This window comes from Lissotriton helveticus, chromosome 10 (assembly GCF_964261635.1).
Source record: "Lissotriton helveticus chromosome 10, aLisHel1.1, whole genome shotgun sequence".
In the NCBI taxonomy this organism is placed as follows: Eukaryota; Metazoa; Chordata; class Amphibia; order Caudata; family Salamandridae; genus Lissotriton; species Lissotriton helveticus.
Window position 1 is genome coordinate 416165390 of NC_136071.1, and position 13219 is coordinate 416178608.

Consider the following 13219-nt stretch of genomic DNA (forward strand, 5'->3'; position numbering starts at 1 on the left):
CGATAAACAAATCTCTCTTATCTGTCTCATCAAAATGTGGCTTGGATACGAATTTACCTTGATGAAATGAAAAGACAAGAGGCGTTTGGCAAAACAGAAACAAGTTGGTTTAATTAAACGCAGTGGCCAGGAAAGCATGGCCAGAATAGCTTCTGAAGACAGTCTTGATCTACAGAATTTTTGGCCGAATATTTATACAGTTCGTTAGGAACAATAAACCAATTCCACATTCTTTGAGAGCATGTGGCTCCGGGCTGAGTCATAAATTATATCTACATCCATCTGATGGTGGGACACAGGTGTCTCTCGACATAGGGGATAGCTAGCGTGGGCCAGTGTGTATGTGTCTAGATGTCATGCATGAGGAACACGTGATCACTATGTATGGTGTGCATGCTGTGTCCCAATTGGCTGAGTGATCCTAACTACATGTGGCATCCAACTTTGTAGAATTTTCAGAATGAGAACTTTTGGCCAAATGTGTTTAATTGGGGCCAATTTCCTCATGCCTGTTTGTGGTGTGGCTTCCTATCTGGGGGATCGATCAGGATTTTACATGGGAGCACGGTTGCCTTCGGGCTGAGTGTAACCCCACCTGGGACCTATCAAGCAGTAGGCCTGTGGTTGGGTTGCAGGGTCTGTGTGACCACATATCTCTGACTCAGGGTTGATGGGTAGGTCATTGACAAGTGATACATGCCCAATGATACGTGCCCGATATTGTGTGCACACAGGACATGGCGGTCCTTGAAATCATATTTACAGACATTCTCATTATTGTGCATACAGTTATCATAGCATATTTCGCCATAGCTTTCACTAGTTTTTACATTTGTATTCATACATAGTTTATGGCACACAATGACATTGCATTCACCGATTTTGCCGCTGTTAGGCCTCCACATGTCATGCTGTAAATTCACATCTTATTCATTGATATTAGCGTAAGCACAATAGCATTGTGAGATGGCCACCTGCTGCTATGTTACATTTTTTTTGCTAGTGCAAGCATATGCCGCAATGCATAGGGAGTAGTATCTTTTTCTGCTTTTATTCTTTAAATTATCTTGTAAATGTTAGTGAGCTTTTTGTGTGTGTGTGTTTATTCAGGTTAGGCACGTGTGCGAATGCGAGAATGAGAGTGGGTGGATGAATGGATGCATGAGTGCAAGGATCAGTGGCAGCGTACTTGTATGATGACTTGATTTCCTAAAACTATCGATGAGTGAAGAGCCACTTTCATTTTTAATACTGACCTACTAGCATTGCCAATGCGTGTTCATGTTTTATTTGAAGCCTATACCACTGCTAGATGTCACTGTTTTATTATTGGATCGTGGGCAGGCGCAATTATCCCTGCACAAGGTGTGGTGCCAACGTGACATTCTGACATTCCACCCACTGGATCTTTCTCCTCTGTAGGACCTGGTGGACGCTGATGTCAAAACATTCTCGGAAGTGGCCTTAGATGTTGTCGACATCCCCTTTGGCATCACCGATAATACTGAACTATTTCAGAAGTATGGAGCGTCTCAAGATACTGTCATACTGTTTAAAACGGTAAGGCCTAACCAGGTTATACATAATGTGTTGATGGTATGTGGAATTGATGATGGGAACTAAGGGGAAGATTTACAAGCCCCTTGTGCCACGTTTACGCCGCCTTGCGTCACGCAACTGCGGTGTAAACGTGGCGCATCCCTGCGAGGCATTTGCAACGTGACGCATCTAGGGAGATGCATCACGTTATAAAGCCCAGCTCCACAATGGGGGCATTCCCACGCAGGGTGGGCGTTCCAGCGCCTGTGTGCCTCGCAAAAGTGCCTGCGTGAAATCTACAAGATTTCACGCAGGCACTTCTGCGACGCTGCTACGTCAATTCCTTACGCCTGCTTGAAGCTGGCGTAAGAACTGACGCAGCAGGTTAAGTATTGGGCGGCCCTGAGCATTGCTGGAGTTGCGTCGTGCTTGCGAGCGACTCCAGCAATGCGCCGCCCGTACACCACATGATGCGTCACGCATCTGCCCTTCCTTGCACCATGGTGCGCCGCATTGTAAATGCGCCGCATCTGTGGTGGCGCAAGGAGGGAACTGCATGACGCATCGGTTCTGGCGCATCCCTGCTGATTTGCAGAGATGCGCCAGAAGACGTAAATATTCCCGCTTAGTGCTAAAATGGAGTGTTAGGAAAGGAATATGCTGGGAAATGTATCGATGGTGCTCGGGCACTTGCTTTGCTGAGGTCAACAGAAGGGAAAGGAGGAGCAGCAACTATCCTGGTCACGGTATTTTCCTTGACAATAATACTTCTTTCCTCATTGCAAAACCACAAGGATATAATCTAATTCACGGAGAAGAGGCATGCAGGTTGATGGAAAGTGATCCTGCACGCTTAGGTTAGTTTGTGTCCTTTTATTGGACTCTGTGAGTTGCAGTCGCATTGACATTGCAATTCTTATGGTGGAGGAAGCCCCCTGGCACAGTCAATACTTTCATTCAAGCACATTTAAGGCGAGTTGAGGCAATTTACGTAATCTGAATTGAAAATGGATGGAAGATGTATACCATCAAGCCTGTGACCCCATTGAAGAAAACACATAGGTGTTCTGCTTTTAAAGTGAGCTAATAAAACGCAAATTATTAAAAAAAAGTTATGCCAAGGAAATGAACTCCCTGAGGAAAAGCGGAAGATGCATTTATTAAAGAAATGTTGGAGGTTTCGAAATAAGTTCACACAGTGATTTGTATCGAAACTCTAGATGGCAAGTGTTGGAATGAAATCATGAGAAACTGTGAAACTCAGAGCAAGTGTCAGTGAATTGTATTAAAGCATGAAACTTGACTCCTCGTTGTTCTCCATCGGTTTTAAAAGTGTTCTTTCTAACGTGCCCAGTATGATCCCTGGGCAAGTTGTACAACGGTTTTTGCATTGGCAAACGTGTTTGTGAACCAGTTTGCGCATGCAAAAACCAATAGGGGTATGTACCATTCTAAAATAGCGAGTCGCAATTTTTTTGCGACTCGATATTTTGAAATTGCGAGTTGTTATGAGGAAGGGGTGTTCCCTTCCTAATAGCGAGCGCAATACCATGTACAAATGTTTTGCGACCGCAATTGCGATTGCAAAACACTTGCACATTTCCACCCTCTTCAAGAGGGTGGTAATAGGGTCGAAAAAGGGAGGGACCCCTTCCCCTTTGCAAATGCAGGGGAAAATCTTTTTTAAGGGCAGGCAGTGGTCCCAGGGACCACTGCCTGCCCTTAAAAAATGTAACCGAAAACATTTCATTTTTTTCTTTTTCTTTCTTAAATGCATCCCATTTTCCTTTAAGGAAAACAGGCTGCATTTAAAAGAAAAAGCTGATTTATTTAAAAGCAGTCCCATACCTGGGAGGGCCTGCCATTCCCAAGGGGATATCAAATTGCAAGATGCTCATTAATATTCAAGAGCCTCTCAATTAACGACCCCATTGGGAATCGCTAACATCTGGCCCCCTGTCTCTGTGACAGGCAAGAGCTTCAAGTTAACACATTACTGATTTGAAGATTTCTACTGCAGGTTATATGATTAGACTTAACATTATTTTGTTTTTAAACTCCTTATCCTGCTAAGGGTGGCTTTTGGTGGCTGTCCCTCCCTATGTGCCTCACAGCTGATGCTGACACTTCTTGGCTTGAGTATAGTACCTTGAGACAATCTGTAGTCAAGCTCTAAATAGGAGGACTTGCACTATTCATTCTCACTTCATTAGATATATTTCATAAGTTATAGGCCACAATGAAGCCTTTTGTCATAACGTTCAGTTAGTAAGACTACCTGTAGGAGAGTAGGATCTGCTTCCTATGGTTACCCCCAGTTTTTGCTGTGTTTCATTGGTTTATCAACTTTAGTCTGGCTGTGGCCCTGCTAATCAGGAACACAGCCTAGCTGTTCTCTCTCTAAATCGATTGCATGTACATTAGGTACACTCCAGATTGGTTACTGGGTTACCCTTGTGAGTCCCTAGTATATGGTACCTTGGGTACCAAGGGCATAGGTATCCCAGAGGCCTACCAGTGGGTGAAGCATGTATTATGCCACCCCTGGGAAGCCTTCCAAGATGGCACCACTGGTCTGCACTTGCAGCCTGGGTAAGGTGGTGTAAGCCCCCCTTACTCAGATATAGTATTCCTATATCTGCCTATATATATAGACACATATAAACCTGTAAGTCAGTACTATGGCAGGCCTTGACAATCCTGAAGGCAGAGTGCTTGGTTTTGTGTGAGAGGGTGCCCAGGCATGAGCTGAGCCCCTCTGCATCTTTCAGAATCCCTTCCTTATAGCTGTTCTATGATACAGCCATACCATATACTCTTAAGTGCATTATAACCTCGCGGTAAATGCTAACTTTGGAATGGCTGCATCAAAACATATCATGTTTGGTGTCAAACACTTTGGAATCCTACCCCCCACCAGTTCTGGTGGTGGGGATAGAATTCCACCCTTCTAGAGGGAGAAGAAATGTACACACTTAATTACCCAGTAAATGTTTAAAAAAGCCCCAGCATCACAAAATGGATGCTGCTGCCACAGACACAAGTCTGACTTTCTGGTGCTGGGGAGGTCTGGGCAATAGGTTTCCTGTCCAGGGAGGTTCCAGCACCTTCCCAGACAGGCTTTAGCGTATTGGGGCAGGCTGGGTTACATTCAGTGAATGCTTTTCAGACAGTGGCTGGGGCACATAAGGTGTCCCTGTGCATTTCCCAGTTCAAACTAAATGCGGGGGCACTCAGCCCCAGCTCTGGTGTGAAACTGGGCAAAGAGTAAGGGGTGTAACCTCCCCCTCCCCAGGTCGTCCCTTAGGTGGGAGTCACGAGTTAGTCCAACCCCTAAACTTGGTATAAATATAGGGACCCAGTCACTAAGACTTTACCCTGGACGAAACTCTGAAAGAGAAATCTGGGACCTTCGACGTTCTATATCGACTGAAAGATGGAAGAAATCTCCCTTGGGGTCAAGGAGTGACTCCCCTGTTCAAACAGGCTCCAAAGAAGCATCTTGCCGGTCTGCATTTTCAAGGCTCCTGATGGATCCCGAAGGATCTGTGACACAGGACACGGACTTCCAGATATCTCCAAGGCTGATACGAGTCCCCAGCAAAGCGGAGACCTGTAGCTATCATGAGAGACATGGGACCGGAACTCCTGGACATCCTGCATATTTGCTGCTGCACCTCCTTCCTGAGCTTTCTCGAAGTTGTGCATTGGGCTACTTGCAGTCCAAGCCCTGAGCACCTTTTGCATCAAAGATTGTGGGCCTACACTCCACAAGCGTTCCATGGGCTCGCTTTCAGCATTCCTGCTCGAGGCTCCTTTGCGATCCCTAGTCTGTCGACTGGTGGGTCCCCACAAAGGTAAATCCTTTGTTTCTTGGGCTTCCCTGGTTGCGCCAGATGTGCCCTAACTCCCAGTCCCACAGACCTTGCTGGTCTGCACCAAAGCCAATCCTTCCATCTTGTGTGGGTTGCTGTTGCCAAGGCTTGTTGTGTCCAATTCAGATACCGATGCTGCAGCACTCGACATCCTTCGTGGGACAGCTAGAATCTAGCTCCTGGTCATCGTTGATGCCTCTGGACCTCATGGCTGAAGAGGCAAGCTTCACCTACATCACTTGAAAGCACCCGAATTCGGCTGGCATCTTCTTGTCGCCATCCTGGTCACTGGCAAGTGACCCAGACTCTGTCCTCTCTGCTTTCAGGTTCATCAGATCTCCGATCCACCCTTGGATCCATCGGACACTTTTCTCCTGGTCCACTGCAGCATTTCTTTGCAGCTCTCCATTGGAATCGACGACGAAACCCGACACGAAAAGATACCTATGTACCCAGCTTCCCTGGGTGAGGTAACACGAGTACTTCGGTGCTCCCGTGGGTCTTGACTCTCGAAGTGTCCAGTACTGAAAGGGTTTTACCGTAGTCCACTCCTAAGTGTCCTTAAACTTTAAAACTGTAACTTTAACTTTCTCCATAGAAGTAAATGGTGACTCGCGGCTGTGTTTAGACACTGCATGCGTCCCCCATGGGTCTCCTGCGTCCTTACCTTGGGTGGTTCCTGGTTGCCCCAGCGGTTCTACAGGCCCTAGGCCTTGTCTCTATGCTCTGAGCAGTACTTTTACCACTTTCTTAGTATTTGGTTTGTAAGGCCCCTAGGGAAAAACGTATACTGTGCTAATTTACTGTGTTCTATTTAAGTTCTTGTATTGTGCTTTTGCCTCTAGCCTCATAAAGAATCTAGAGGGGTGTGTTTCCATACCAATATGAAATCATCTTAATTGAATAAAGTTGATCAATGTTCCAGCCCATAATTTACTTTCCCATGATTTTATTCCACCCAGCAATATCTTTTTCATTGAGCATACAATGTTAATACAAATTTGCAAGTTGTCTTCCTCTTTGCAGGTCATAGGGTTAAGTTCCCAGGCTCATTGCAGGCGAGTCTGTCATTGGCATCAGTTCAATGCCACTGCTCAAGGACTTTCAGTACTTTTGTATCATGCGTATTGCAGATTTCAATATTGCGTTACAAATCACCCTTCAGGCCTAAATACGAGCTATTAATAAAGTCAAAAAGAGACATATTAGGATACAAAAATAAAGGAATGCCCTGTATACCACTTATTTCTACTCTAACCCCATTACTTTATTTTAATTACAGCATTAATAGTTAAGCAAAACAAACAAAGTTTAGTTCAAGCAGAAGCATATGCATTAGTGTGTGAAACATGAAGCGGCCATCTTGGCACTAGTGCGCAGCAGCAACAAATTCCCACAAATAGAAAGTATGTCACATCACATGGATGTGGCAGATGCATGTGCAGTAAAGTTCCCGCATTTTCGGCGGCCATTTTAATGCATTCGGGCTACTGTTAGTAAAGCACATAGGAAAGCTTCCCCTAGGTATTAAAAATGTTGTGTGGTGCACTTATTAGTAGTACAATAATAATAAATAATAATAATATGCCATTTGTAAAGCGCCTGGCTGCACAAAACTGTGTGTCCCCGCGCTAACTGCAGTACATCCAGTCCCAAGGGAAGAAGATGTGGATATCAACCGGGGAAATTACACACTGAGGAACAAATGGGTTTTTAATTGTGCTCTGAATCTAACTTCAGACGGCTCCATTCGTAAATGGAGAGGGAGGGCATTCCAGTATTTAGTCGCCAAATGACGAAAGGATCTGCCTCCCATTTTGGCTTTTATGATGCGGGGAATTTTAAATAGCATCTTGCCTGAAGATCTAAGATCTCTTGTTGGGCGATGTGTGATGACAAGGGTTTTCAAATATTCGGGGCCTTTATTCTGAGCGATGCGGTGGGCATAGCAAAGTGTTTTGAATTGTATCCTCTCTTTGATGGGGAGCCAATGGAGTTTGGATAGAGCAGATTTGGTTGATGTTCTTTTAGGGAGGCCTAGCACCAGTCGGGCAGCTGTGTTTTGTACACATTGGAGTTGGTGAAGGCCCTTCTGGCTGAGCCCTATTAGGAGGGCATTCCCATAGTCCAGATGGGGTGTTATTAGCGCATGGACTATGGTTTTTCTAGCTGTAATGGGGATCAAGTCTAATACTTTTCGAAGGATTTTTAAAATGCCCAAACATTTTCCAGTCACTTTGTTAACTTGGGTTTTGCCAGAAAGGTCTGAGTCCAGCATGACACCCAGATTTTTGACCGCCTCTACGGGAGTGGGTGGTAAGCCCAGTTCACTGGGCCACCATGTCTGAGACCATATAGAGGTCTCTCTTCCCACCACTAAAACTCCTGTCTTGTCTCCGTTCAGTCGGAGACAATTGTTGTTCATCCAGATAGAAACGGCCAACAAACAGTTTGAGAAGTTGGTGGCCAGTTCATCCGAGTTAGGCGTCAATTTGAACACTAACTGGGTGTCGTCAGCATAGCTGACAATGCCCACCCCGTAACTCTCCACCACGTGTGCCAGGGGTTCCATATAGATATTAAATAAAGTTGGGCTCAGACTGGAGCCCTGTGGAACCCCATGGCTTACACTGCGGGGGGAAGATCTAAAGGGTGGGCAATGCAGCTGGAACGTTCTGTTGGTCAGAAAGGACCGAAACCACGCGAGTGCCGGACCCTTGACTCCCAGATCCGAGAGGCGAGATAGCAGCGTTGAGTGCAGCACGGTGTCAAATGCTGCACTTAGGTCCAATAGGACCAACGCTGCCGTCTCGCCCTCGTCCACCATCTTCCGGATGTATTCAGTCGAATAAAGAACTGCTGACTCCGTAGAGTAGCCCGATCTGAATCCTGACTGGGAAGGGTGGAGGAGAGCTTCTTTCTCCAAGAACTCCATAAGTTGTGTATTAACCACTTTTTCTATGACTTTAGCACAGAACGGGAGAAGTGAAATAGGCCGCAGATTTGCGAAATGAGATAAGTGGATATTGGGCTTTTTTTTAAGAGGCATCATCTGTGCAGTTTTCCAGGTTTCAGGTACATAGCTTTCCTGGAAGGATAGAGTGATCATATAGCTGATATGGTCAATCAGCACACTTTCCATAATTCCCTTACAATGCTCTGGAGGGCATATGTCAGTAGGGGAGCCCGAATGAATTCCATTGATGATCTTCAATAGATCTTGATTATTCGGGATTGTAAAGCTGGTAAGTGAAGATTTATGTACCTTGATGATGTTATTGTTTACGTTACTATTTGCCAGAGTATCATTATTTACAAAGGTTGTATGAATTTTATCTACTTTCTCTACAAAGAAATCTGCAATTTTTTCACATATCTCAGCAGAGTATGTGTCTTGAGTGTCTAACCGCTTGGGGGTAGTGAGTTCTTTATAGATGCTAAACAACTCTTTTGTAGGATTCTCTGCCTCCTCAATTCTACTTTTATAATGCTGACTTTTCTCAGCTCTGACCATTTTTTGGTATTTTTTTAGCTCAATTCTGTAGCTTTCTTTAAGTTCGGGAGCGTAATTTTTTCTCCACTTCCGTTCTATTGATTTGCATTGGGCTTTTGCCATTCGGAGCTTTTCTGAGAACCATGGAGCCGTTTTAGTTTTTCTCGATGGCGGTTTAGTGGTCCAGGGGGCAATTTTATCAAGTGCTGCCTCTAACCATTGTTCGTATTTTTCCCAGACCTCTTGCAAGGAATTGCCTTTAGGAGGGGATTGTTCCGCTAGCCTGATGGCAAAGAGTTCAGTATTGAATCTCTTCCAATTTCGTCGTTTGTGGGGAGGGATCTTAGTAGATAGAGTATTAGTGGAAGTTCTTACTATCTCAAAAGGCACCATACTGTGGTCGGACCAGATTAAGGGAATTGGGGGGGAGGTCTTTATGCCATCCCAATTTCCAAAAATAGGGTCTAGAAGATGTCCCTGTTGGTGTGTGGGGGTTGTGGAAAGAAGTTGTAGATCTAACGAATTGAGTGCGGCCATAAGAAATTGCGCTTCATTGGAATTTCTGTCTTCAAAATGAAGATTAAGATCCCCTAAAATAACTAAGTTGTTATGTCTGACTGCCAACTGAGTGGCTGTTTCAATAAGATGGCTGCAGAAAGATGCTGCATTTCCTGGAGGCCTGTAAATGAGTAACCCTGTAATCGTGGTGGTAGGGTCAATTTTGATTGAAAAAATACCGCATTCACTATTACTTATGGTGGATTTGGTAAGTGTGCATTCTAACTCGGCCTTACAGATAAGTGCGAGACCACCTCCACGTTGCTTTTGCCTATCAATTCTTAGAAGGCTGTACTCCGGAGGTATGGCTTCCAGAATATCCGGAGAGGAGGATTCTTCTAGCCATGTTTCAGTGAGAAACATGGCATGTACATCTTTGTTTGTTAGTAGGTCGTGAATTTCCAGTTTGTGTTTCGGCATAGACCTACAATTTAGAAGTGCCATCTTCAAGTTGGCTTTTTTTCCCACAGTCTTATGAATTATGGGAAGTGTTTGGTTGCATAGGCTACAGGATATGGGTATTGCGACAGGATCAAAGGTATGGAGGCAAGCTTTGCAAAGGGGCTTACCTAGTTTGTGAAGAACTGATGTGGAATATTGTATTCGTTTTCTACTACTGCTTAAGGTTGTTGCAGTATCAGGATGGGTCGCGCCATGGAGTCCTGCCCCAAGCCCCGGTCGTTCGCGGACGGGCGCAGACGGGCTGGACTCTGGCGTGACTCCGGCGCGTGAACGGCGCGCCCGCAATGCGCGTCCGCTGCGCGGAGCCATCCACGTATGGTTTTATGCCGTCGTCCGAGCGACGTGCACCGCGAGCCCTCACAGAGATGGCCGCTACCCTATCCCTGTCAGTCCCCGCAAATGGCGGCCTGTAAATCGGCCACACCCACAAGGTAAAGGCAAGTAGTCTGCCAACTGACAAGGGCGGTAAGAATGTTTTAAAAGCCCCTTACTTTGTCTGGCGCATACATGCGATGTTAAAATAAATGCTTTCTTTTTTTTTTTTTTTTTCGATCTTGCCTCAATGAAAGCAGCGCGCTCGTAGACCAAAGTCCCGGGGGAAGGGAGAGGACACACAGGGAAATATTCCAACAGTATTAAAACAATTAGCAAGGTTAAAAAGTAAACCTCCCGGCTCAAGCCTCAGGAGTTAGTGTAAAGCAGTGTTGATTAATACATTATTTGTTATTTCGAGAGGGCTGAGTCCAAGCAAGTTTCTCTACGTAAGAAACCTTGATCCATCAATCCCCTCTTTCATGGTATTCTATATAATCACTAATTTAGGAACCAGGTGCCAACTTCAACACTCTCCCAATTCGATTTCTTCTATTACTTTAGAATTTCTTCTTTCCCTATTCTTCTGTAAGCCCCACATTCTTTTATATATATATCCCCTTTCATTTCTTCAAGTTGAATTTCATCAAACTTTCATTTCTTTCTCTTTTCATTTACTGAATACCACCTTCTGTGTCTGCAGCATTTGCACCAAATCATTATTGTTAAAATCAGTAGGGCTATTCCCGTTATTGGCATCAGTATTCTATCTACAATATTTTTTCCTACGTTAGAAAACCAACTACCTACAGAGGAGAGGCCATCAGTTAGTCTCTTCCATACAATGTCAACTTCCTGTGGTTTCAATTCTTCCATATGAGTAATATTTCTGACATACCTTCCAATTTCAATACTTTTATCAGGTATGTAGGAGCAACAATGTTGCGCCTTCAACATTCTACAGACTCCGCCCTCTTTTGCCAATAATAATCAAGACCACGTCAATTTTGCAAGACCATAGATCTTATCTCAACTAATTCAGTATTGATCAGTAAGAATCCTCCAGCAGTATCAGTTGATAAACGATGAACCACTGTGGACAATTTACAAATATTCAGAATTACTACCACTGAAGGTATCAATGCACTAAATATATCACCTACAATTTATGAAAAGCTAGCTCTTTTATATCTTGTTAGTTCATTATTGTCTTCATTGCTTCCTGTGATTCTTTTTACATGGTATACCTTCGGGAATACTTTTCCGAAATAGTAACTCCCATACCAATGATCAGGCAGCCTAAAGTAAGCTTTGTTCCCACAAATAAAATACACTCCAGGAAAAACTGGACCAGTTCCCCTTTTTAGTCCCCAACCCCCAATTATCAGGAAATTGTGTTCACATTCACTGGAATCTAGGAGTACATTGTTATACTCTGTTTTTAACCTAATAAGACATATTTTCCCTTTATTTTCAAAGTCCAGAGACATAGCAGCATGAGTCTTGCCAGTTGCCATAAATTCTTCCCTTTTAGCCCACTTGGGTATCTTAGGTTCCGGTTCAGAGGCTTTTCTATGGAAATCCTGTATCCTTTTTCAAATTCAAAAACACCTTTTCTTGTTCATATAACTTGCATGTTAGATTTTCATTATGTGCTTCAGCTATATCTATTGTTTTCATTGTTAAGAAAAATTCTCCCACAAACTGTGAGTCTTTAGCACTAAGGACAGGGTTCATGTTTCTACGTATAGGAATTTCAGAAAAGATTACGTCTATGTTAGAATAATAATACTCTAGTTTTCCAGTTCTATAAAACAAACTTCCTAAAATACTACATGAAATACCATAGGTCAAGGGTAAATGATGATAGGTCACCCCTTCTGCTACTCACGTAGGCAACTCCAGGCACACGAAGCAATCACTAATTTCCATTGTTTATACGTAATGTACTAACAGGTTCGCAAATACATTCAAATCCGTCTCATTTCTAATTCTACTATAGTGTAATTCTATCTCATCTGGTGCTTCTAAATTTACTCTGTCCTGTTTCAGGTTAGCTACCCTCCCATGTTTACTAGTGTCATTCTGTTTATTAGCAGCCATCAAAAAAGGGATTGCTACTGTCAGTCCTAACCATGCTATGAGTATTATCAATATACTACATATGCACATTCTACAACCTGCCTTTATACAATTTCTTTTCAAGTGTCCAGTAACTCTATTATCAGCCTTTTTTAAATAAGGAGACTAAGCCCCTCTTTGTAACTTTTACACAAAATAAACTGTGGCTTAATCTCAAATTGGCCTCACTTCTTCATCAATTGGATCAGTAATCAGTTCTTCATCACTTTCATCACTGATTTCCAGAGTTTCAAAATCTTCAAGGATTACACATGTCAACGGAAGGGATTTCCCGATGGATTCCTGAACACTTTGTGGCTTGTTTGCAGTTTAGCCGAAGAAGAGGAGACGTCGATGAGCACAGCGTTACTCTTTGCTGACCTCACTCCTTTGTTTCCAATTCCCAGCTCGGGGAGTTCCCAGAGGACACCGGACCCGCTGCTCCCGCTCCCGCCAATGGACTTGCTGCTCTCACCCCGGACTTGCCCCGGACTTAAACTCCCAGCTCCCCCCGTGTGGCGCACGTTCATGCGTCATGGGGGAAGAGGCAGGCGGCGCTTTTAAGCGCATTGGGGCTCCTGCAGCGCGGGGCGACTTTTCTTTTTCTTGCTGCCTGCCTGCCTTGCTTCCCGCAACATAGAGGACACCGGACCAGCTGCTCCCACTCCCGCCACCGGACTTGCTGCTCCTGCCCCGGACTTGCCCCGGACTTCAACTCCCCGTTCCCCCTGTGTGGCGCACGTTCACACATCACGGGGAAGAGCCAGGCGGCGCTTTTAAGTGCATTGGGGCTCCTGCAGCGCGGGAGGTGCGCGAGGGTGCCCGGCTGCCGCCCAGGCGAAGCCCGGGCTAAGGGCGG

General features: G+C 44.7%; 1 protein-coding gene across 4 annotated transcripts in view; it reads left to right on the forward strand.

The window, feature by feature from the left end:
• The window catches only part of PDIA2 (protein disulfide isomerase family A member 2), a 1068054-nt gene that overhangs the window by 94665 nt on the left and 960170 nt on the right, over positions 1-13219 (forward strand). For 3 of the 4 annotated variants that reach the window (XM_078662895.1, XM_078662896.1, XM_078662898.1), the window contains exon 4: positions 1423-1560. The exons of the other annotated variant lie outside the window; for it this stretch is intronic. In XM_078662895.1, coding sequence (XP_078519021.1) covers positions 1423-1560 — 138 coding nt within the window. The remainder of the gene's footprint in view (positions 1-1422; positions 1561-13219) is intronic. 4 annotated transcript variants of the gene reach the window in all.